The sequence below is a fragment of the Heloderma suspectum genome, chromosome 1, assembly GCF_057233095.1.
Source record: "Heloderma suspectum isolate Gila_16-S chromosome 1, 16-S_ref, whole genome shotgun sequence".
NCBI lineage: Eukaryota > Metazoa > Chordata > Lepidosauria > Squamata > Helodermatidae > Heloderma > Heloderma suspectum.
Window position 1 is genome coordinate 239,896,939 of NC_139458.1, and position 23,922 is coordinate 239,920,860.

Genomic DNA, 23,922 nt, shown 5'->3' on the forward strand with positions numbered 1-23,922 from the left:
TAAGGCTTTTATAAAAATCAAGAATTCTATAACTTTTACATTCTTAGTTGGAAATAAAATAAATTATGTGTATTTTCATAGCTGTTTGTATGCCCATGCCAAATGTCACAAAGTGCTGAGCAAACTTTTGAATTTTCCAGAACTCTTAATCAGGCTGGATGTTAATTTCTAGGCTTAGACAAAAATCCCCCCTTTCTCATTTCCTCCCTGTGCTTGTGAGATTCTCATAGCCACCATATTCCATATCTTTGGGGGATTACTTCAATCCTATTTTCTGGAATGGGATGTAAATAAAAAGTTACCTTGCTTCAATTATATGCTGCAGTTCTATTAATCTCTCTGCGGTTACATGAAAAGATTCCTAATCATCCAGAAGAAACTTGCAAGAGCAAAGACATTCATATTTAAAGCTAAAGACCACAATTCAGAGAGCCACCTTATGCACACCTAAAAGCTTGGGCTCATCCACTAGAAACTTTGGCTTTTTGTTTCGAACAGGCATTCATGCCACAAAGCAAACTACTTCTGGAACTTTCAGAGTTGCTTGATATGTATGATATATGGGCAGTTGTTGAGATGCTGTAGTTCGGGGTGGGGTGGGGTATAAGTTAGAATGTCCTACTGGATATGTGGGTTTAGCTGTGGATGTGCTTCTTCATATCATGCCCTATATGATTTGGACACATCCTCCAACAGTTGGTACAGAAAGGTTTTTAATCTTGCCTTGAAATTCACCAGGCATGGCTTCTCAGCAATAACTGATATAACATCTAAAAATATTCACACATCACTTTCTGAATGATTATGCCTGATCACCCCATGACCTCTTCCAAGCTTGGCCTATTAAAACATAAGAAATAAAAACCATGGAGTCAGGACAATTTCTCTGCACAACAGTATTGATGCCATGGTAAAATAATAGTATGATTACATAGTAGCCTAACACAAGTGTGTATTTGTTCTTGTAGCACTTTCAGACTGATTGTATCTATTTTGATTTTTTTATGGTTGTTCAAATCCAAGTTAAAATATGTTTATCAGTGAGGTTTCACAAGCACCTGTCAGGCTACTGTGTGTGGCTGGTGGGCTGTAGTTTGGCTGGGGAGGTCACAAGTTCAGCAGGGATAAGCTTTAACTTGGGGTTGAAATATTGCATTCCCAGATTAGATATTACCTGATCTGAGATCATTTGGTTGGAAGTTGCTAAACCACAATGGCAGTTTATGAGAAGAGGTAAGAATACTGTATGATTACTATTTTTATTGATGGAGCATCACAGTATTAGCTAAAAGTCTACTGTCAGCAGAAATAGGAAACCATGGGCAATATCCAATCGGACACTGACGCTAACATAATTTACATTGTGCTAGTATAAGGGTCCTCTAGCACAACGTTAGCTGATTCCCCAGGTTTTCCAGGGAATCCAGCTATACCAGCTGGCACTATTGGTGGTCTTACGCCAATGCAATATAATTTGTTAGTGCTTGTGTTCCACTGGATACTGCCCAATCAACTGAACATTGAGCCATTTGAACTTTTGCCGCTACCAATAATGATAATGTCGTTCTGTGGTAAACCATCACAGTAAAATACAAATAAGAGAAAAATCCATTCATAACTTGATACAGACATATAACTATTCTGTATTGCACAAAAGATCCTTTCCCACAATCCATTATTTGATAAAAGTAATATGGGTATCAATTATTTGATAAAAAGCCTATTAGGAGTACATAACATTCAGCTTATTTAGGTGGCAATCGTAAACTCACTTACTAGGGAGTAAGCACCATCAAACACAGGGGGATATGACTTCTGAGGAAACCTGCATAGGATTGCACTGTTAGGCTGTGACCCTATACAGACTTCCTAGACAGTAAATCCCATTGAACATAATGGGACTTCTGCGTAAACAGGATTACACTGTTAGACAGAATGTTGAACAAAAGGCTTCTGAATGAAATTGCATTAATACTATTTGATAATAACTGTTAACTTTTGCATATTTGGACTTCAAAATATTTCAACTGTAAACATTTCAGATTGTATACACCACAAATGTTGTTTGCACTCTCAAATTCTGAAAACCTGATTTTGGAAATTATCTGCCATAGATCATAAGAAGTGTTTTACCAGATTAAATTGTCATCTTTTAAATGATCCCTTCCATTTAAAAATACAAGCTCCCCACCCTGCTCCCAAAGTTATCTTCATGCAGTTAAATTATTCAAGTGTTATATATTATGGAAAATATATTTTAAATCTCAAAAGAATTACATCTTCAGCAGCAGCAATCAGTCCATTAGTTGCCCTGTACCATCTTGCTAGAAGGTAACTTAATGTTGCCTTGAAATGACTGTTCTAAATGGATGTTCTCCCAAAGGTGGGGATCTAATATCTTAAGGCTATGTAGTAAGCTTAGAGAGGAGGGTAAAGTTACCATGAGAAAATGGATATGCAAGAGCAAGGTCTGACTACATGGCCAAAATGTACCAAAGGGTGAGGTCGGAATAGTGAACTCCAACTAATGTTAAACCATGGTAGGACAAAACAAAGTAGGCAAAAGTTGAGTAGGAATCTTCTGTTTTAACAGAGGTGTTGACTAGGAAATTGCCAGAGGCCAATGCAAGTGTAAGAAATATTTAGTAACACTGCAACAATAATAAAATCTTTTCTCGTTAGAGATAAGTACTTTTGTATTTTTAAGTGTAGCTATAGAATGTTAAAAGGAAAAAGCTTGGTATTTTCTAGTATCTAACTATACATTAAGTGTAAACATGAACTCCAAATGGCCCTTTTTTCTTTCCAGAAACAACAAGTTGGGATGGGGAGATTCAGAGCGGAGCAATGGCAGGCAGGAGTGCTAAGTCTCCCGTTCCCCTGTAATTTGAAATTGCTTCAAATTACCTCCACTTTCCCTCCCAACTTTGGACACACAAGCAGACACACTGGAGTGTCGAAGGCCTCCCTGTGGCCCTCCCCCATCCTGGATGGGTCTCTCCCCCCTGAATCTCCCCTCCAGTAATGTGAAATTAGGTGGAAAGGTCACATATAGGTGGGAGAGGTGCAGGCTGCAAGAAGGCCTGTATGTCCTGTCGTACTCCTGATGACATCATTGGGAGCACACTGGGGCCTACAAGCTTACCACGCTTGTCCTGGAGCTGACTGGGAAATTTATGCTACCCCACAGACACCTGAAGGATCAGGACTGACAGGAACGGCCTGGTGCATTTGAGGAGGGATGAGTCAAACACAAGAATTCTGCGTCCCATCATGATCCCAACGACGTTATCAGAAGCACAGCAAGGACTAGAGGCCTTTCAGACCTTTTTGTCCCCTTCACTGAGACTCCAAAATGGGATCACGAAAAATAAGATTCCCACAAAAAACAAGCCCAGTCCAGATTTGTTCCATCACTACTCTCTAATACACAACAAAATGCTGTGTTACTGGAGAGGTATAGAATTTTCTCAACACTTCAGAAAGAGTTTTATAGATCAGAATGTATTTGTGTCAGATCCAAGAGATCCAAGATCTAAAACCCAGAAGACACAGTGGCAGTATAAAGTGCATAAAAAGCACACAAGGTTTTATTCCACTGTTACTCTTTTCCCCCACCTAACACCACTCTTACTGTATACAGAATCATACATGAAGTATATAGCGAGAGATCACTAAATCATAAGTCAGCAAAGGAAATAACATGGTGCAACATCATGAGAACACAACTACCCATGTGAAACAGTACCAATAGTAGGTCTTTGTGTGCCTAAAGTCGCACCATGCCAAGAGATAACTTGACAAGCATGCTAATCATGCATGACTGTTCCTAAATAAATGGAATAGAGAAAAGCAGTCTGGACAGTGCAGAAAGCCACACAAAGACCCACTAATCAGTTTGTATAAATAAATTGTAATTATACAATATGGAACAAAATTTGTAGTCTTGAGTGGACTTAATATTGAAGTGAAGCAAATGAATTGTTTCAGAGAGATCTGAGCAGGCTGTCCACCCTGCCTCCATGTTATAGTCAAACTTGGATAGTGGGTCTCTGAGGTGCTTTCACACTGGAAGACAACATTAGATCCTTTAAAAAAGAAAAAGAAAGAAAATTAGGGATAAATGACTGCAACCAACTTTTCTGAGTGTAACATGCAAGACTATAAAAATAATTTCTTATTAATAAATTTTCTGAAGGTGGAATTATGATGCATTTTCTCATTTTAAAGAAAACGATGTGGACAAATGATGTTATTGATTTTTACAACCTGTCAAATACTGCAAAGGCTCATTAATGCATGGCTGCCAACTGCTTAACAAGAGAATAATGTTCCTAGGCAAGCTAATTCTGAAGACTGCTCACTGGCTTTTGGATATTTAAATTCAAATGGTTATGGTTAAATCCTCCTGTTCTTTAGTACCATAACAACATGCTATCAAAAGAAAGTGTGACAATCATTAGGATATTTATCTACTACTGTGGGCCTTTATTTCAATACTTGTTTCATAACACATGAAGCTAGGTGACTAAAGGTCCTTTGCTCAAAACAGAATTAGGATGTGTGCTAATATCATATCAGGACATCCACTAGATTCCAGGGGCGGGAGGGCTTCAGGGAAGTGTTGTACACCCCATGATTAGATTATTACCTTTACACACACATTCCCTTGCACAAAGAGAATTAACAGAGTGAAAGTAACAGCATAGTGCTTTCCCTGACTGGGGAATTAATGAATTAATACAGAGCTAGTATCATGAATACAAAATGTGCACTAAGAAAAATGGCAGATATCACAGTAACACAGGCATCAGGATACTATGAGTAACACAGAGTAGTTGCTCTCTAATGCATATCAGAGCTATGCAATTCCATGCCTTAAGCATGCTGTTCACCCTCTCCATACTCTTCCAAGCAGCAGGGGAAGAGGAGAGGCATATGTGCAGTCTGGTTGGAAATAAGACAGCAACAAGGGAGCTGGAGCACAGAATACAAGACTCTTTGCTACAGCCCCCATCTGTTTCTAAGAGGACGATTATCTCCTTTGGAGCCACTCTGATGCCAGTTTCTCCCAAACTCTCACAAGCGTAAAAAACCCTACAAGTTATAGAGAATATCACAGTCAGAATATATGCAATTACTAACTTTGTATAATTTGTGCAAACCAGAGAAATCTTGTATATCAGGAACTTCCCACACTTCATATTCACAGCAAAGCCAAGCATGTGCACAATGTTTCACATGTGAGAGTGGACATGGTTTTTCTTATGCAGAAATTATCTCTGTGCAGGGAAACGCCGTGTATGCATCAGCCCGATGAGATGCCAAGAACCTAGCCCATTAACCACAGTCCTGTATGGGATGATCTCTGATTTGAAATTTGGAAATACAGAAGGGATCAAACAAATATGGGGAAAGGATCTCGGCATGCAAATTAAACAGAATGGGTAAAATTATGGAGGCAGGGTCCAATGAAATCTATTTCTACAAAAATAAAACAAAATTAAAGTTTTATACAGGTGGTACTTAACACCACAAAAGTTAAGCCAAATATACAAATTAACCACCCCTAATTCTTGGCAGGACTGTAATATGTCTGGTACGTTTTTTCATATGTAGTGGCCATGTGTTGTTATGCAACCATTTTGGCAGGAGGTGTTCGTAGAAGCTGGCAAAATAACAGGGCAAGTGGTTGATCTGTCTCCAGCTATGGCTCAGCTATCAATATATGACAAAGAGAATAACAAACTACAAAACAAAGAACTACTGACTTTCTTATGGGCAGCAGCCTGGATGGAAATTGCAGCCAGCTGGAAAGGAACACACAAACCCACGATACAACAATGGTACCTCAGGGAAAAAGCTGAGCCATGTCAAAAGAGCAACTAGGAATGTTAACTATAGACAAAACTTCTATACAACTTGGCATCAATTCATAACTTATATGATTAGGCACAAGGAAACATTAAAACCACCACAGACTCATGGTCAATTATGGAGAGATTTGTTAGGATAACAGGATACGAAGAGAGTAGGATAGATGAACAGAGTATATCTCTGTACTGTAATACAGGCAATTTCTGTACTGTAATATAGGATATTGATGACAGATGGTTGTCAACGTATTCCCAGATTGTCTCATCATTTAACAATATTTTATTTGTTAAAAAAATCAATATAAACTACTTACTAAAAACAAGAATCTGGTCCACTAGGAGAAGTCGGAAGTGTCAAGAAGTGACCACCTCCCTCTTTCATGCCTACTTAAGTTACCATGGTTCAGTACTATTAATTACATTGGATAGCTTTGGGACTATGAACTATATATTGTAAATTGCATTATTAGTATTTGTGTGATTGACCTACATGAGTAAACAGTAGTTTTGGGAACCTTCTTCCTTAAGGTAGAACTTGACAAACTCTTTAGTGACACAGAATATCACAGAACTTGACAAACTCTTTAGTGGTAGTCTGTGGTACACCTAAATGGAAGGAAGGATCAATTCCTGTGTCAAATGAAAACAGTTGACCTTCAGCAAAAAATCTAGATTTCTTCCGAGGACCACTCTGTCTTGATAGATTAAGCAGCATTCCTTATGAACTGACAGATTGCCCAGCTATGAGACCCCGAATGGAGGTGTGATTGCAGCAAGAAAGAGAACCTGCCATGAAACCTTCATGAACTTCATTCATTCACTGAAGAACCTTCAGTGACACCTTCCTGTGAGGTTCAAATGGTGGTTTGGTTAAAGCACACAGAACCTTGTTCAACTCCCCAATTGGAAGACTGTGTACAGTGCCTCTTAAAAACTGGTTCAGATCAAGGATGGGAAGAAATAGGTCTATTTGTGTTCTGCAAGGCTGCTAGCAGAGCATCTGTGTGGCACTGAAGAATATTTGGCTGAAGACGTGGATCTAAGCCAGACTGGAAAATGCCAGCGCACCTGATGTTGGCCAACAATACAGACATGCCTTTCTCCTACAACATTAACAAACCCTTTTCATGTAGTCATTCTCTTCTGGAGACCTTGACTGAATCTAAGACCTTCTGCTCATACTCCTTACTTTCTACCAGTAACTGCTCAGTCCCTATGCAGAGAGCTGTAAGCTAGCCAGGTCCAGATGGTGAGCTCAGCAGATTGGCCATCGGATGATGTTGCCATGGAGGTTTCTGAGATAGCAGTATCAAATCAGAAAGCGAAGCTTGCCTTGGCTCCAGAATGACTCCTGCCTTTTCTGACCTGATATTCCAGAAAACTCTGGCGAGAAGAGCTGTCGGCAGAAATGCCAGGTTGCAGTGAGGGCAACTGTTGCTTTGGCTCACTCACACTGAAATCTGGTAACGGTGTTAATGTTAATGGCGCGTCTTCAAGTTGACTGAGGATTCAAACTGCTCTACTGGTGACATACATGAAGACTTGAAGATTCAGGCTGCACTCTCCTTGGTCTGTGTCTTGAAGACTTCTCACGCATGTTCTGCTGACATGGATGCTAGATGCTCCTCTGGCACAGTAGAACAGAAAAAAGGATTCCTCTGACAGAGATCTTGGGGAGTTCTGGTGATTCACATGTGCCTCTGCTGTTGTGTTGTTAATGCAGACCAGGACATGCTATCCCACCAGTCTGGGCAAGAACTTCAAGCCAGCCAAACTGATCACCCATAATTTCAGCCAGTTGATACAAATGGGACCATCTGTTCAGTGTCACTAATTCCTTGCAATGAGAATCCCATCCTGTCAGACTTGTGTCTGTTCTTACTTGTATCAAGTGCAGGTCTCAAACTGGCACCCCTTTGGACAAGGCATCTGAAAGCCACCACCTGAGTTATGTCTTTATGCTGATTGGAACCTTTACTGGAAGGTTCAGCTTTCTTGAGCTGCCAGGACTGAAGGAACCATTGTAGAGGCTAAGACTGATGCCAAGCCCTTAGGCTGCTATCACTGATCCTGGCAATTGAGCCAACTGCATCATGTCCTACACTGTGAAGCCCAGCACCGGCCTGACTTCCTTGGTGATCTTCTCTTTTCTCCCTTGGAGAAGAGAGCTGATGTTTCTGCATGTGCCTAGGAGAGCCTCAAGACGTTGCAGCCTCTGTACAGGAGGACTCAGTAAGCTCCCATGCCAATCCATACAGTGGAGAGCTCCTTGGACATCCTGGAGGCCCTGCTTTCAAGAGTGGATTGATAGTTTATCTGAACAGGGATATAATGAATCCCCTGGAGTCTTCGATATGCCACAAATGTTATCATCATTATGGTGAATGCACATGGGGCATATGAGAGCCTGAAGAGAAGAACCTGTAGTGATAGCAATTCCCTTCATAAGCAAATCTCAGAAACCCCAGGTGAACTGGATGAATTGGAAACATCTATATGAGATTTATTGGACAGAAAGTCCCCTTGATGGAGTCTTTCCATTATGGTTTTCAGCATTTCCATGCAAATTTCCATTTGTTTCTCCTCATGAACTGATTCAGGCATTTCCAGCTGAGAATTGCCCTCCAGTCCCTAATCTTCTTGGATGATGAAGAAGATGGAGTAAGTTCCTAAGTATCACTCATGCCATGGCACCACCTCAATTGCCTAGATCTCCAGCAGGTCGTGTATGGCCTGGCACACCAACAGATGTTCCTCTTGCTTCCTTGACCTTGGAGACACAAGGAAATAATTGTGAGGAAAACTTAAGAGATCCTTCCCACTATTGCCCAAATAACCCACTGAACATACTGGCCATTCTTGGTGAAACTGTTGCAGCCTCCCTCCCATAGAGGAAAGGTAGTGATGCAGGTGATGGGTGGTGATGGGAATGATGGGGGAGAATGAAAAGTCAACCAAAGAGACTTACCTGCTCATCCAGATGGATTTCCTCATTGTACTGCTGGGAGGACCTAGCAAGGCATGAGTCTCAAATGATTGCCCTGCCCTGCCATGTCAAAACACCATCTGAGTTGTTATCAGGGGCACTGGTTTGCTCAATAGTCCTCCAGAAGGTAGTTCCATTGTGTTGGGTGGCCTTTGCTCCTTTCTTTTGGCCTGCCCATTGGGAGATTAATTTCTCTGCCATAGATCCAGCTGCAAAACTCTTCCTCAGATAGTTAAGTCCTCTTCCATCAGGCTTGAAATTCCCCATCAGGAACATACTGCTGCTTCACACTGCTTGCAGTCTCGATCAAAATGCTCATAACTCATGCACTTTTTCTTTTCTTTTCTCCAACCTCCTTCCAGCCCTGACTAATCCAGGGGAGATGAAAAAGGAAAAGGCTGACTTCAGAAAAATGACGGAGCTCCATCAAAAGCCCTTTGCCTCAGACCAAGACAGGACCAGAACCGGGAGGGCCTTTCTTCCACAGGATGGATGGAATGGATCAGTATAATTTGCATAGCCCTGCCTACTGGAGTGAGTGGGAGGTACAACCTGCTCAAGTATACCCTCAACCACTATAGGAGAAACATATATCACTCCTTATTTTGTGGGTTTGTCCTTCCCCATATGCTAGTTTGACTGGCCTTGACGACTGGGAAAATTTTCATTTTTCCCCAAATGCACACTCCACATGGAGGCTGTGACTGACAGGAAATGGTATAAATAGCAGTCATAAGTGCTAAGAGGTAAAGTGAAAAGGTACTTTATAAGAGTCATCGAAAGACAGAGAACCCACAATGTAATTGGCCTTTTGATTCTTTAATATGTACCTTTGCTTCATCAGCAACTGCAATTCAGCATCTTCTTGAGTAATATTGTCTGGAAACAGGCTAAAATCAGGTTTGTGATTTTTGAGCTTTGACTTTATTTTTTCACATTGTCCATTTTGACCAAACCTGCATTCCCATACAGGAGATGAATAGGGCAAGCACAGCAAGAGAGGAAGCAGGGCCATGTGTATAGCTCTGCCATAATTCTGAGGCCGGCTGGCCTCCTGTACTTGATTAGGAAGGGTTCTAAATCACACCAGAGCCTCCCAAATACAGCAGACCCCCCCACTCCGCCTCAGATGTTATGCCAAACATGGCAGAAATGAGACAAGCAGCATGACTTTGAGGGCTGGACTAAATGCATAGCCCCACTGCCCCTTTAGCTATGCTTACCATATTCAAGTGAGTAACATGTGCATAGAACTGCTAACTCCAACTGTTCAAGAGCATCTTGCTACTTATTTATTATTTTTTTATTATTAAATTTATTAATCGCCCATCTGGCTGGTCACCCACTACTTGAGTAGCGACTTGTTTTTCAATCCCATGTGGAGGGCACAAGGGTGAAACGTCTGACGTGTAAGTTCTAAAACTAATTCAACATTAAAAAAGGAAAGGAGGCAGTAATCCACATCTAACCATAGCCAGGAAAGTCAGACTATTATTTATTATTGCTTTGCCTAAAAGAAAGAGCACAGCACTAATTGGAAACCATATGACTATGTGGAATTCTGTCTTCTGGCCAAAACAAATCACATATAAAACCAGATTAGACAAAATGAAAGAGCTCACAACCTCCTTCTCGATAATGTAATATGTATGAATTCTAGATACACCATAGTTTGAGGCCAAAAAAGGAACAAGTAGTATTTGTCCAGCCACAGCTGCTGAAAGCACAAGAAAGACTGTGGACTCATGTGAATAAATATGTAATGCTAGCAATATAACAACTGCCACAACATAGGAACTAATACAAATCTCAGTGCTAGAAGTGAATGGCCAAAAATGTAATGGATAACATTTACATATTTGGGCTTTCCATGCTACTTCAGGAGTGACAGCAAAGTTCCCAGAAATCATTCCCTTATCTAAAAACTAACTTGGAAAGTATTCCCTAAAGTGCTTAGGTTAGGGGTACAAAAAGTGCAGCCTGCAGGCAGACCCTCCCCCAGCCCTATCTGGCAGTCCCCAGGCCCCCAGAAAAACAACAACAACAAAAGAAAAAACACTCTAGCAATGGGATCTATGGTCCCTGCTATAAAGGCCTCCCTTCTAGAGCATTCCAGAACATCCTAGGAAGTAGTGCTTGGAGGCTTCTGCCTACTTCATAAGATACCCTAGAAATTAGGCTTCTATGGCAGGAACCACAGAGCCTTTGCCTAGAGCATTTTTTGCTCTTTATTTTCAGGGTTTTTTTTTCTATAAGGGTCCCATATACCAGAGTGTGGGATGTCAGGATCCTTCAGGAAGAGAGTGGATTAGAGGAAGGAGAAGGGTTAGGAGCCAGGACTTCTGGATAGCTAGTGAGTGATTTGAGGATTCTGAGAGGCATACTGTTTTTTACCTGATCAAAAAAGTTGTGAGGCCTCTGAAATGCTCTTGGGCAGGAGTTGGATTTGAGTGAGTGAGTGGTATGTGTGTGTATTGGCCCCAGGAGCATAACCAAGTCACCTGTAGTGTTAGAGGGGCCTAGAGATCCATAATGCCTTGCTTATTATCAGTGCAATTCCCTTGCTAGTAAGCCTCTGAGCATGTGAAGATGAGTCAAAGGGCCGATAGCGCAGCCTAGCACATTACATAATAATGAGTAGAGTATCTAATCAAGATGTGCCTGGGAAATGAAGTTTGTTTACCTTAAAGCTACAGATGGCTGTGCTGAGAACCAAGTGCTGTTAGTCTATGCTGGGAATGAACGCTAGGGGGCACTTGCTGCTGTCATGGTGCCTCATTGCTAACATGTATGGTATAAAACCCATTGTACCCCATGGCTCTGGGTTCAGAGAAGCTGTCTGATCCAACCACTGGGTATGCCTGTGTGCTGATTGTACTCAATAAAGTATCTCCTTGGAAGTAAACCTGAGTCTAATTTATCACTATCTTGGCACTTTTAACCTAAGAGTTCAAAGCCCACGGCCGGGGCAATACAGTGTGCAAGCAGTGTGTGTGTGCGTGCGTGTGCGTGAGAGAGAGGTGAGGTGTGAAGTGTGAGTGAGCTGTTAGTTAATATGTCTGCATATATGTGTGTTTGTACACATGTGTGGCCCCCACCACCTGAGCAGATATCCAATGTTGCCTTTGGGGCAGAAAAGATTGTGCACCTTTCATTTATGTGCATTAAACTGCCTCAATTGTTGATATTTGAGAGTGATTAACTTTGAGAGTTTGGGAAATATTTTCCATATCCTGGAAGAGCACTGAGGTTCAACAGTAGAACCAGTTGCATTTTCATGAACAAAGTTCTGTGACTACTGTGAACCATTTTAGACATTATTTTTAGCCTCATAGTTGCAATCATGGTCTGAATTTTTGCTGAAGAGAACACTGGAAAACTGTTTGAGTTAACTGTTTGTGACTGAATAACGAACAGCAGGAATAATGATGCTCTTTATACTGAACTAAAACACACAAGCTGAGAAAGTCAATCATTGCCTTAAATTAGTTTCACTTACACTGTCGACTTGGATCAGAGTCTGTGGTCATCTTCACATAGTTTGAAGGAAAGAGACCTGAGATGCCATTGATTTCTCCTTGCCACCAATCCATTTCTTCTTTGTTCAGTACATTAATAAGCTGTCCCTTAGAGAAACTGAGTTCATCTTCATTGTTCGCCATGTAGTCATACATCGCAATCACTTGGCACACTAGAAGAAAAGGAAATCCACACGACAAGCGTCATTGTTCAGCAGGAGCAAAGATACTAAGTATTGTTTCAAAATTATAGGGCGTTTCCAGAGGCAGAAAAAGTAAAGTGCTTTATTTCTACTTCAAAAGCACCCCACCCCCCACAATCCCAGTTGTCAGCCTCCTCTAATGGATGAAGGGAGACAGCTTGCTGTAGCAAGGGATGATCTTGTCATGGAGGGATTGGTCACTTATGGTTTTATAGGTATTTTTTAAACACAGGAAAGCTATAATCTTTATCATCGCAGAAAGAGATGTTACAGTCCCAGCCTACATTTTAAATACAACAGAACAATAATGAACTTCAGTTTCTCCACACAGACATGCTGCACGAGTAGCAAAACTGGGAATCTCCTTCCATCTTTTTCAGAAGTTGGTAAACATCACACTGCCTCCCACAGGACTGCTTATGCCCAGAAGTGACAGACAGGTACATCAGCTTCCCTAGCAGCCATGACCAGTAAGGAAGAAAAAGTGCAGGGAACTGGAAAATGCTCAACTTTCCACATTTTATTGCAGGACTTCACTCATTCCCTCTGATACCTCACATCTTGACTACTGTAATGCACTCTATGTGGAGTAGTCCTTATGCGTGGTCCGGAATCTGCAACTCTTGCAGAATGCAGTGGCAAAGGTGTTATGTGATGTTCCTAGCCATATAACAACACAGTTGAAAGAACTGCACTGGCTTGCCAATTTGCTACTGGGCCAGGTTTCAAGTTTTGATATTGACCTATAAAGCCCCAAACAACTCGGGACCAGGACACCTGAGACAATGCCTCCTTTCATATAGATCTGCCAAACAGTTGCAAACATCTTGCAGATGGCCATCTGGAGACAAACAAAAAAGGGCCTTTTCCATGGTGGTGCCCACTCTCTGGAACACCCTCCCCTAGGAAAGAAAACATTTGCTGACTCTGTTGCACATGGTGAAAACGTTTTTATTCCACTTGGCATTTATGTTTTATGAATATATTTTACATGACAGGCAGTATAGAAATATTTCAGAATAAATACTGAACTTTGGTGGTCCTGTGCAAGTAAAAAGGGACTATTCAAATAAGCTAGCTGTTTCTGGACACACGAACTCCCAAGGTATGCTGAAGTATACAAGTTTGTAAATTAAAAGAAATACTTTTCAAAGTAGTCCAGTGTTCTCAGGGGGTTCCAGGACCTATGGAATGCTGAGGTGATCAGTTGAAAAAAGCAACACAAAAAGGAACCTGGAGAATTTCAAGCATATATAAATAAGGCATGGGATACTGTTGGGTTTGTCATAAGGAGAAGACTAACATTTTCTATATGTAGTAGGTATGTCAAAAAGCCAACCATTTTTGGAGGACAATAGTTAAAAGAGTATCAGAGATGTTCAATGTCCAGCTGTTACTTGACCCAAAATAATGTTTGTTTACTCTTGTGAAACATGTTATTCCTGAGAAATATTATGGATAGGTGCTAAATTTAATTGTAGTAGTAAGAAAGGCCTATACTAGGTAGTGGAAAGTGCACCTATCCACTTCCTCCAATCTGCACTAAAAAAAAAAAAAGAGCAGCTTTATAAAGTGATGGAGTTAACTTTTAAAAATGTCAACACAGATCTTTGATAAGCTGTTACTTTCCCAAGTATTATTAAGGGAAGAATGGTCCCCTGTGATAATAATGTACATAATGGATTCAGGGTCAATAACAGATCACCAAACAGCTTGGTTAGATCTAGTTTAATGTATTTCTAAATTTTAAACATCTTCTGTGGTGTTGCTGTTTATATGGAATTTTAGGAAATTATTCCTTTTGTCTGTATTCATATGTCTTACATTTATATTTGCCGCAACTTGCTTTTTATTTGTTGTTATTTTATTTTTCAAAGGAAAAAAGTGGGGGTAGGAAAACAGGGCAGGAAGAATTTGCCCTGCTCAAGTCCCTAATAGCTTATAATATTATAGAGGAGAGGAGAGGAGAGGAGAGGAGAGGAGAGGAGAGGAGAGGAGAGGAGAGGAGAGGAGAGGAGAGGAGATTACCGTTTGGTGGATGTGCTGTGAGCTTGCCTTTCCTACACTACGTAGCGAGGTTTCAAGCAGGAGGAAAGGAAAAAGGAGACAACTTTCCCATTCCTCAGAAACCTCCCAGCTGCTAGCAGCCAGCCTGAGCCCTTTAGCTCTTTATAACACAACTCTTCCCCCCACCCACAAACAGAGCCCTGAACAGAAGTTGCAGATACATGCAATGTTTTGTTGTGGGTTTCTACTTGTAAAGAACTGTCTCTAAACTTCTCTTCAGCTTTACAACACTAAACCTTTAATATTTTTCTATTGTTTAAAAGAGAGGCTTCAGACCTAGCTTTGAGTAAAATTTTCTTTTTTACTGACCAGTTTTCCCCTTAAGAACTGCTAGCCTATTTTTGCTCAACTTTCCCATGCCTGTGACTTGTAATATTTAACAGACATAAATGAATCTGGCAATGGTATATATGAAAATGATCAGCAGTGTGATGAAGCATCAAAAAGGCTAATGAAATTTTAGGCTGCATTAATAGAGCCATCATTTCCAAGTCACAAGTAGTAATGGCAATAGTACTATTTTATTCTGAACTAGTCAGACCTCATCAGAAGTACTATGTCCAGTTCTGGGTGCCGCACTTAGAGGATGTAGAAAAATCTGAATGCATTCAAGAGGGGCAATGCAGATAGTCAGCACTATGGAAAACACATACTATGAGGAAAGCTCATTTACCATGGAAAAGAGGGGACATATCTGAAGGGCTGTCCCACAAATGAGGGCAAAGGCTTGTTCTCTGTTGCTCTCCCAGAGGTCAGGACAAGACCTCTGGGACAAGAGGTCAGGACAAGAACTAACGGACTTAAGTTACAGTAGGGTAGATTTCAGCTGAACCTTGGGGAAAACATTTTATCAGTAACAGCAGTTTGACAATGGAACCAGTTAACTGTACAGGGCATGACCTTTGCAGAGTTCTTTAAGCACGGTCTGGAAAGCCATCTATTGGGGATGCTCTAGTTGTAGATCTCCTGTTTTGAGCAGGGAATTGAACCAGATGGCCTAACTGTCAGGTTTCTCGATCCCCCCAGCACACACACTCAGGCAATCTGCACCGGACACCCAAGTCAGTGAGATTTCTTTACCGCAGGGAATCCCACAGCAAAACATTAATGGTTACACTCTTCAGAAGTCATATACTGGATGGTCAGTAGCTATAGGCTCTATGTAATTCCAGAACAGTCCAAAGCGAAACACTACTACTGTGATTGAGATCCTAATCAATGTGGTTTCTCTGTTGCCATCTCCATGGTTTTGAACACAAGGGAAGGTACTCTGGATTCCTGGGTACCTAACCCAGACAACCCTTTCACGGGGTTCCAATCCTGGACATGGAAAGGGAATGATTCCTGGAATGACCTATCAGGCAATCAAGGGATAACTTCTTGAAAGGCCTGAACAACCCACACCCATAGAGAGTCCAACTTTGAATCTTTTGTTGATAACTCCAGGCTACATGGTCAAGGCCCATCAAGATCAAGGGAAGGGCATACACACACACGCAAGGAGTTCCAGGCCACCACTTTCTCACTGGCAACTCCACGCTGCATGAGTTCTGGCAGAGGGAAGTCGAAAAGTTGTAGATTAAATGCTGACTACAAACACAGACACACAATCCACAGCAACAAGAGTTCAAGTCTATGAAAAGCCTCACAGTACTTTTCATGGCAAGTCCTTAACAATCCAAAGTTCCAGTCCACGTGCAGAGTGCCTCCAAAAGCCCACACGATGATGGATCCAAACAGAGAAGGCTTTGGGCAATGAAGATGAGATGTTCCTAGCAAAGGCTCTTCACCTTTGCATGAGCTTAAAAGGGAAGGTGTGACTGTAGGACACTCCCTCCAGATCCCTTGACAGACAAGGGCCTTTAGCCTTTCAGCAAGGTCCCTGTCTAAACAGGGCAGCACTGCTCAGCCCTCCAGCAGGGACGCTTCACTGAGTGACCCTTCTGCAAACCCCACCCCACCTCTGTCTGGTTCTCACAGACAGCTTCCAGCCTCCCTGCCTGCCAAGGCCAGACCAGCAGGTGGACAGGGAGTTGGGTGACTCCTCCTGGCTTTGCTCTGAGAACACTGACAGAGTTAACCTCACACAGACTCTGACATTCCAGAAACTGAATAGGCCCAAGCCCTTCCAGGCTACTTCTAATCAAATCCTGGCTATAACCTACAAGGCCCACTGCAGTACTGAAGCTGGGCCCTAACACTAACCAGCGGTGGGCAACCTTTGGCCTGCAGAGGCTGGGCTCCCTCTATGGGCTCCGCCTAGTCCCCTCCTCAAGCTGTACCCCCTGAAGACAATTACCGCATTCCAGAAGGAGGTGGGGCCCGATCTTACACTTCATGACCCCAAGGAGATATAAATGGGGGAAGGAGACAAAGGCAAGGGCTCTGATGTTGAGGACAGATAAGCAGCCAGGCAAGCATTGTTTCTCAGAGGATAACTGGAGATAACAGGACTAAGAGGTGGAATAGCTGAGTTGGGGAAGTGTATAAAATAAAGGCTTCAGCCTCTGTGATGAGCTAGCTCTATGTAATCCAAGGTCAAGGCAGTGTGGTATTTGGTTAATATAAACTCTGAGAGGTATCATCAATAGGTGAGTTTGTCACAGTATGATTATAGCTTGTAGGCCAGGTAGCAGGGCAGTGAATGCCTCCAGGAGCAGTTACCATCCCTTGCAGCCCATATGAAGTCTATCAATAAAAGTTGTCCAGATCACAAAGTCTGGGTTGTCACTGTGTTGAGCACTGAAGTTTTCTAGGATAGCTCTGAACTTCTTTTCACTAGAACCAGTACCAGGCTTCTCACCACACTGCAAAGGTCATCTCCATTGTCCTGACCTTATACTAGAAAGCTTCCACTAACCATTGTGACAGCTTTTGTACATACACTTAGAGCTCATGATGATTGGTCATCAGCCATGACTACAGCATTGGCCCCAGTACATGCCATATGTAAATATATGTGCATACATTGCATGGTAATAAAGTTTGCCCTCTATCACAGTGTGAGCACTATTAGAGGCATACCCCATTTCTGTCCACAGGTCATTCAAGCCAGCATTTTCCCTGTGCTGACCAATTGCCAGAGAGTGTACTGTGACTTTAATTGGTTAAATAGTACAGCACTCCAAAGCTATGTTTTGCCATATTTTCCTGTGTTTTTACAGCTTGAGCAGCAGGGATCTACAAATTTGTTTCCCATGGTAAGCCTCCCTTCCCCCTATGGTGAGCCCTGCCCTTCTCTTGAACCTGGAGCTGAAGAGGGTGGTGGGAGATTGCCTACTGTGTTGTGACTCCAAAGCTCAGTTTTCATCTCCAAAGACTTAAAACTCTTCCTCTGTTTTCCAAGTGGGGGGAAAGTCGTGGCAACCACAAGTTTTGGTTACCTAACCAAAGCATCCAAAAGGTTGTGGCCCCCTCTGAACTTATGCTAAACAAGAATGCATGTAAACTCCTGGAGTGATCTAGAATGAGCAGTGGCTACTTTCCACAAGAGTGAAAACCTCACCCCAACCTTGGAGACAGAAGAACAGGATCTCAGTTATATTATTTAATATGCTGAGTTCACTCAAGTAGTCATTCTCCCAAAACAACCCAGATTAGAGAAATAATTATGATGCGTTTTTCTTGGATTAATAAAACACTGCCAGTGAGGTAATTCACCAATTGCAGTCACTTATGCAGTGATCAAGAGGGGAGGGAAAAGTTATTAAAAAACCACCCCTAAATAACAGAATAATCTCAGACTTATAGAATCATAGAATAGTAGGGTTGGAAGGGGCCTACAAGGCCATCGAGTCCAACCCCCTGCTCAATGCAGGAATCCAAGTCAGAGCATCCCTGACAAATGGCTGTCCAGCCTCGTCTTGAAGGCCTCCAGTGTGGGAGAGCCCACCACCTCCCCAGGTAACTGGTTCCATTGTCGTATTGCTCTTACAGTCAGGAAGTTTTTCCTGATGTTCAGCTGGAATCTGGCTTCCTGTCACTTCAGCCCATTATTCCGTGTCCTGCACTCTGGGATGATCAAGAAGAGATCCTGGCCTTCCTTTCTGTGACAACCTTTCAAGTACTTGAAGAGTGCTATCATATCTCCCCTCAGTCTTCTCTTCTCAAGGCTAAACATGCCCAGTTCTTTCAGTCTCTCTTCATAGGGCTTTGTTTCCAGTATAGTTAGGACTTATGGCCTAACTATACATTATATTCAAATGCATGTAATAAAGCCTCCACATATATATATTTTTTTTGTAAAGAAAAGCAGCTTTGGGAGGGCATGATTTTGAATGGAAACATCTGTGTGGGTAAAACACATTAAGAATCTCATGGAAGAAAAACAACTTGGGAAAATAATTTGGAGCAGAAAAAAACAGGAATAAACCATAAATCATTCCCCTCTGCCACTTCTCAACTCAAAATGGTCACTTCATAAAGCGGCTTACTTTTTTAAAGAGTACCTATTTTGGGAAATACATGTAATGTGTTGTTTACTCCTAAATCTAAACGATGTATGTATAAGTAAGCTTGAGCCACCCACCTGGGAGAACAGCTGGGGTAGTCTTTTCATTGCTTGGACCCAGAAGTTTCACATGGGTAGCAGGAAACCACCCTTTCTGTCTTTTTTTCCCTCTAGCCTGCAAAAGAATTTTAAGCTCTCATCAGCTAACAGGAAAACAATGAGCAGACCTGTTTCCCTGCTCATTTAAACACCAGAGGCAAGTAACAGTAGTTATGAATTAGGGAAGATTAACTGCAGACAAGACTTGATCATTTGTGTTTTCTAGTCTGAAAGAGTAGCAAGTAGCTCTGTTTTATAGTGAACCAATCTCAGCCTGAGAACAATAAGCTTGGTGTCTTTCACCTCTGACCTTGGTGAGGCAGGAAAAACACAGACAAAGAGGTCTGTCTAAACAGCTGTGTCACATACATATGGCCGGGCATTATCACATTCTAATCCAACCTACAAATGTACTTATGCCCCTAAACAGGAAAAGGGGGTAAAATGTATGTTTCACAGAGAGAGTGATTTATCTCCAGAATATTGCAAGGTGTTTCCCATGGTGAGCCTCCCTTTCCCCTATGGTGAGCTCTGCCCTTCTCTGGAACCTGGAGCTTTCCAGGTTTCCTCAGTGTGCATTGAGATAGCCATCTTCGCAAAGTATTCCTTTTGTATCAGGAATAGCTTTTGTGGGAACGGCGATGAAGTCCTTTGTCTTGGGACAAGCACAGCTATTTCCAGCACATAGACAAGTTTTGCAAGTCTTTAGTTGGGGTCTCATACTGGTTGTGACGTCAATTCTTTTGTGTAAAAAGTATAAGAAGTCAGATTTTCAGTAGCAAGTGGTGCCATCTTTTTGATTGGTACTAGCTGTGGTTTGACAGGTAAATTCCATCTGCTCTCACTACAGACATGCTTGGGTGCTCTGACCTTTCATGGATCTGCTACCCCAAATTCCAGGCCAGTCTTCCTACTGCAAGGCAAACTCCAGCATCCCACCTGCTCCCTCTTCAGGAAGGCCAGGGCTAACACAGGAGGCAATTCTGCCATTCCCTAGCTTTCTTTTTCTCCCAAGCAAGCAACGGTAGGTCTGTCTCCTGCTGGAGAACACAGGTCTAATTTTAAAAGGGAACATTTTTGCTGGTGTCTCTTCAACTCTGGAATTTCAATGCTCCCCAGTTTCCAGACTTCAGGAATGGGTCATTCTGATTTAGGGAAAGGTGTACTGCTGTTGGAAGTTCTCCACCTGCTCTATCCCTCCTTTCTGAGTAAGTGTGTGTAGGTGCGTGTGTGTTTTGAAGGCAATTTGGCTCACATCTTTGACTTGCTTTTGATCGGAGCCCCCGCCACTTTTGAGCTGCCTGACTTGGTGGCAAGAATAGCGTCTGAGGCTCCTATTTAGTTTGGTGCATTTCTGGGTCCCCTCCTTGAACCCCTTGTGAAGAAGACAAGGTCTTCAAAGAGTTTGTCTTGCCCCACAGACTGGTTTGGAGGCATTCATGAGTAGGAGACACCAGAAAGGCATATAAATTGCATGAGCTCATTTAGAAGCTCTGGGTAGATTCCTACCGGAAGCCTTGTAAACTATAGTGAGTGTATGCTGGATATAGCTGGATCACAACCCCCGTCCTCTAAGCTCAGACCCCTCCCCACCCCAGCTCCCTTCAAACCACTTCCAATGCCCTCTCTGCCCTCATATCCCCTTTCTTTTCCTACTCCCATGAGTGTTAGGATCTTCACATTACCTAATTCCCTCCTTCTTGTACTCTCATCCCAATCTACTCCTCCCCTTGTAAAACAGACTGTTCAAGCATGTCTGCAGCCTTGTTTTCAGTTACAGAACCAGCCTTGCCAATGTCAGGAGCGCCCTAGCGGCCTCTTTCAGTACACTCCAATAGCCAACTCAAGACACAGACGAAAGGATTCTTTTCAAGGCTTTAATCCTTTTTCAACTTAATGACTCTTTTAGATGCTAATCACCAGCGACTAAGCAAGGAACAGCAGAGTAGCTTATGCTCCAAGTATGCAGTTGATCCCCGTTTGAAGGAGAGTCACTTGAAGACCCTGAACTTATGGGCTAGGGAGAGATCCTCCCTCTTTCCCTTGGGTCCACGGGAGGCGGCCGTTGCTTGCGCGCCAAATGGGCGCTATGCCTCCTTTCCGCGCCCTCCACTGCTCGTCGCTCCCTGCATCTGCATCGAGCGTCTAGCAAGCCCCGTTCCCGCACTTTCGCACTGCTAGGATCACTATCTATCTCAGGAATGCTGGCAGAAGGAATCTTTGCCAGCTGCTGTGCCTGTGGGGGATGAGCTGGCTCCTCTCCCACGGATTGCTGATCCTCCTCAGAATCAGAACTGCTCCGGGGTTCTATCGGCTCAGTTTCCACCCTGACAGCCAAGAACATAGCTAATTTTCCCACAACAGAGTACAGTTTTTATGGAAGGATTGCAGGTTCATCATTAGTATCATACAAATGTCTAGACTGCATTGCTCTACCAAGTTAATTTCCCCAAAATCAACTTGTGCATTTTAAATCTGTATTTGTAATCAATAAATGTGCCAAGTGGCTTTTCCTCTAAATCTTCTATGTGTGGATTCTTTGGCTAGAGTCGTATCTTCTTAGATACAACACTCTGGGGCTGGTCACACAATACACTAACCCATACTCAGTCGTTGAGTGTAGGTTGTTTGTTGAACCAAGGGTTGTTTGTTGAACCATGAGTTAGCATATTGTCTCAACCCAGGACATTTTCCACAGGGTGGCTTGTTAACCATGCAGTGTGGCTTGTTAACAACCTGAACAACCCAACAACAAACCATGGGTTCTCAAGGTGGCTTGTTCGAGAAAAATAAGCCATGCTGCCTGGTTAACAAGCCAGCCTGTGGAAAATGTCCTAGGTTCAGACAACGAACCCAGTCACTGTGACCAATGTCTAAAGGTCCTTTGAGTTGAATAAATGCATGTCTGTGGGAGCATGTCTGTGCAAAAGGAAGCACATTTGGTAATAACATTAAAGAAGGCCCAGATATTTAGTAAGAACAAATAATCACATTCTTCGAAAAGCAATCTCCCTAGAATACCTTGAAGTCAGAAACTGAACTGAGATATCTGATACCACTGTAAACAATCTTTTTTATAACTAGAAAAACTTAGATTTAATTTACAAAATGTAGCCTATAGAGGGATCATTTGTCTACCACATTACAACTTCAATATACACTACTAAATATTAGTCCTTCCAACCTGCAGTTATCTAAAACTGATCAATGTGTGAAGCTGGCGGATCAGTATATGAAATGAGTATATTTTAAGTTTGGAAAGGTGAAGATCTTTCCAGATGAAAACTGTTTTTAAATACAAGAATGCATGGCATCGTCAATTAGTTCCCCTTTTTTATTACTAAGAACTTTTCTCTTGTTCTCAAAACAGCTCAAAAGTTAGTGGCAAAATGCTAATGCATTCTTTCTAAAAAGATCTTTTTGCTTTCAATCTGTAGATAATCACACACAGCAGGAATTATACATTTTGTTCATCTGGAAGTTTATTAAATATGTTATCCAATAAGCTAGAATTTCTCTCTGTTACCTGCAGTTCGCCCTGCCACCATTCACTAGAGTTTTTCTTCAAAATCAGTATCAGCTGCCCTGGGGCAAGACTCAGCTGTTCTGTTCCTGATGCAGTATAGGCTGTGGTAACCTGAGCAATTTCTGAAAGGAGACAGGTATCAGTGAAAAGGTAATCACTACGCTAAACTAACACACTGAAATTCTGGCAATACCCACCAGGTTTTTTATTTAATGTTCCTGTTTTGCTAGCTGTAGCAGAGCTCTACAACAAAAGAAAAAAAACAATCCACTTTAATTTGCAGCAGTGATATAACTTAACTAAACTGTCTTAACTAAGGCCTGTTCAGCTGCTTCTTCTTTGGATTAATTAATTTTAAAAAATGATTTCACCTTGTCTTTTCCTGAAAGAAGGGTATAGGGCAGCCTTCCCCAACACGGTACCCTCCAGATAGGTTCAACTGCAACTCCTATAAGCCCCAGCCAGCACAGCCAATGCTCAGAGATTATGGGAGTTGTAATACAAAACATCTGGAGGGCACCAGGTTGATTATTCCTGGTCTAGGGTCAATAAACTGTACTTTTCAGTATTGCACCTATTCAGACAGTGCTTCTCTCCAGAGATTTTCAAATCTGAGTGCACCAATCATCCCTTTCTGCCCCCAGTGACCAGGAGTACTATACAATGGACAGTGCTGATAATTTGAGGGAGAGGAGAAAGGGGAGTTGCCTCATATTGTATCTTCCTGGTATTCCATAGGAAGTTATCTCTTGATCAAGGCCTCTGTTTTTATTTTGGGATACCATACCTCCCCCAAAACACAAAGACTGCAAGAAAGCCTTACATCATAATCCTTTAGTTTGACATAGTTTGAAGGAAAGATTCCAGTTCTATCGCCAATGCTTCCAGTCCACCATTCCCCATCTTTCTGAGTTACTAATATTTCTTCACCTTCAGTGAAAGTTAAATCACCAGGTTCAGAACTTGTGTAAGAATACAGTGCTATATACTCTGAAAAAGAAGAGAGAATATTAGCCATGTAGTAAAACTGTACATGATTAAGGACTGCGACACATTTATCCATAGAATTCCTTTAACATCTCAAATCAGCATTTATTTATTTATTTTAAAAAATAGTCTACGATCAACAAAACAAAAACCAATACGACTGCAAGACTTTTTTAAATGTACGGGACAAAAGTTAATAGTCTGTGTCAT

The 23,922-nt window shown here is 42.0% G+C and overlaps 1 protein-coding gene across 14 annotated transcripts in view; it reads right to left on the reverse strand.

Moving 5' to 3' along the window:
* Positions 1-23,922, reverse strand: part of ITSN2 (intersectin 2) — a 196,167-nt gene that overhangs the window by 54,671 nt on the left and 117,574 nt on the right. For all 14 annotated transcript variants that reach the window (XM_084821842.1, XM_084821915.1, XM_084821797.1 and 11 more), the window contains 5 exons: positions 23,549-23,715; positions 22,923-22,968; positions 22,726-22,847; positions 19,179-19,275; positions 12,362-12,553 (listed from right to left, as the gene is read on the reverse strand). In XM_084821842.1, coding sequence (XP_084677968.1) covers positions 12,362-12,553; positions 19,179-19,275; positions 22,726-22,847; positions 22,923-22,968; positions 23,549-23,715 — 624 coding nt within the window. The remainder of the gene's footprint in view (positions 1-12,361; positions 12,554-19,178; positions 19,276-22,725; positions 22,848-22,922; positions 22,969-23,548; positions 23,716-23,922) is intronic.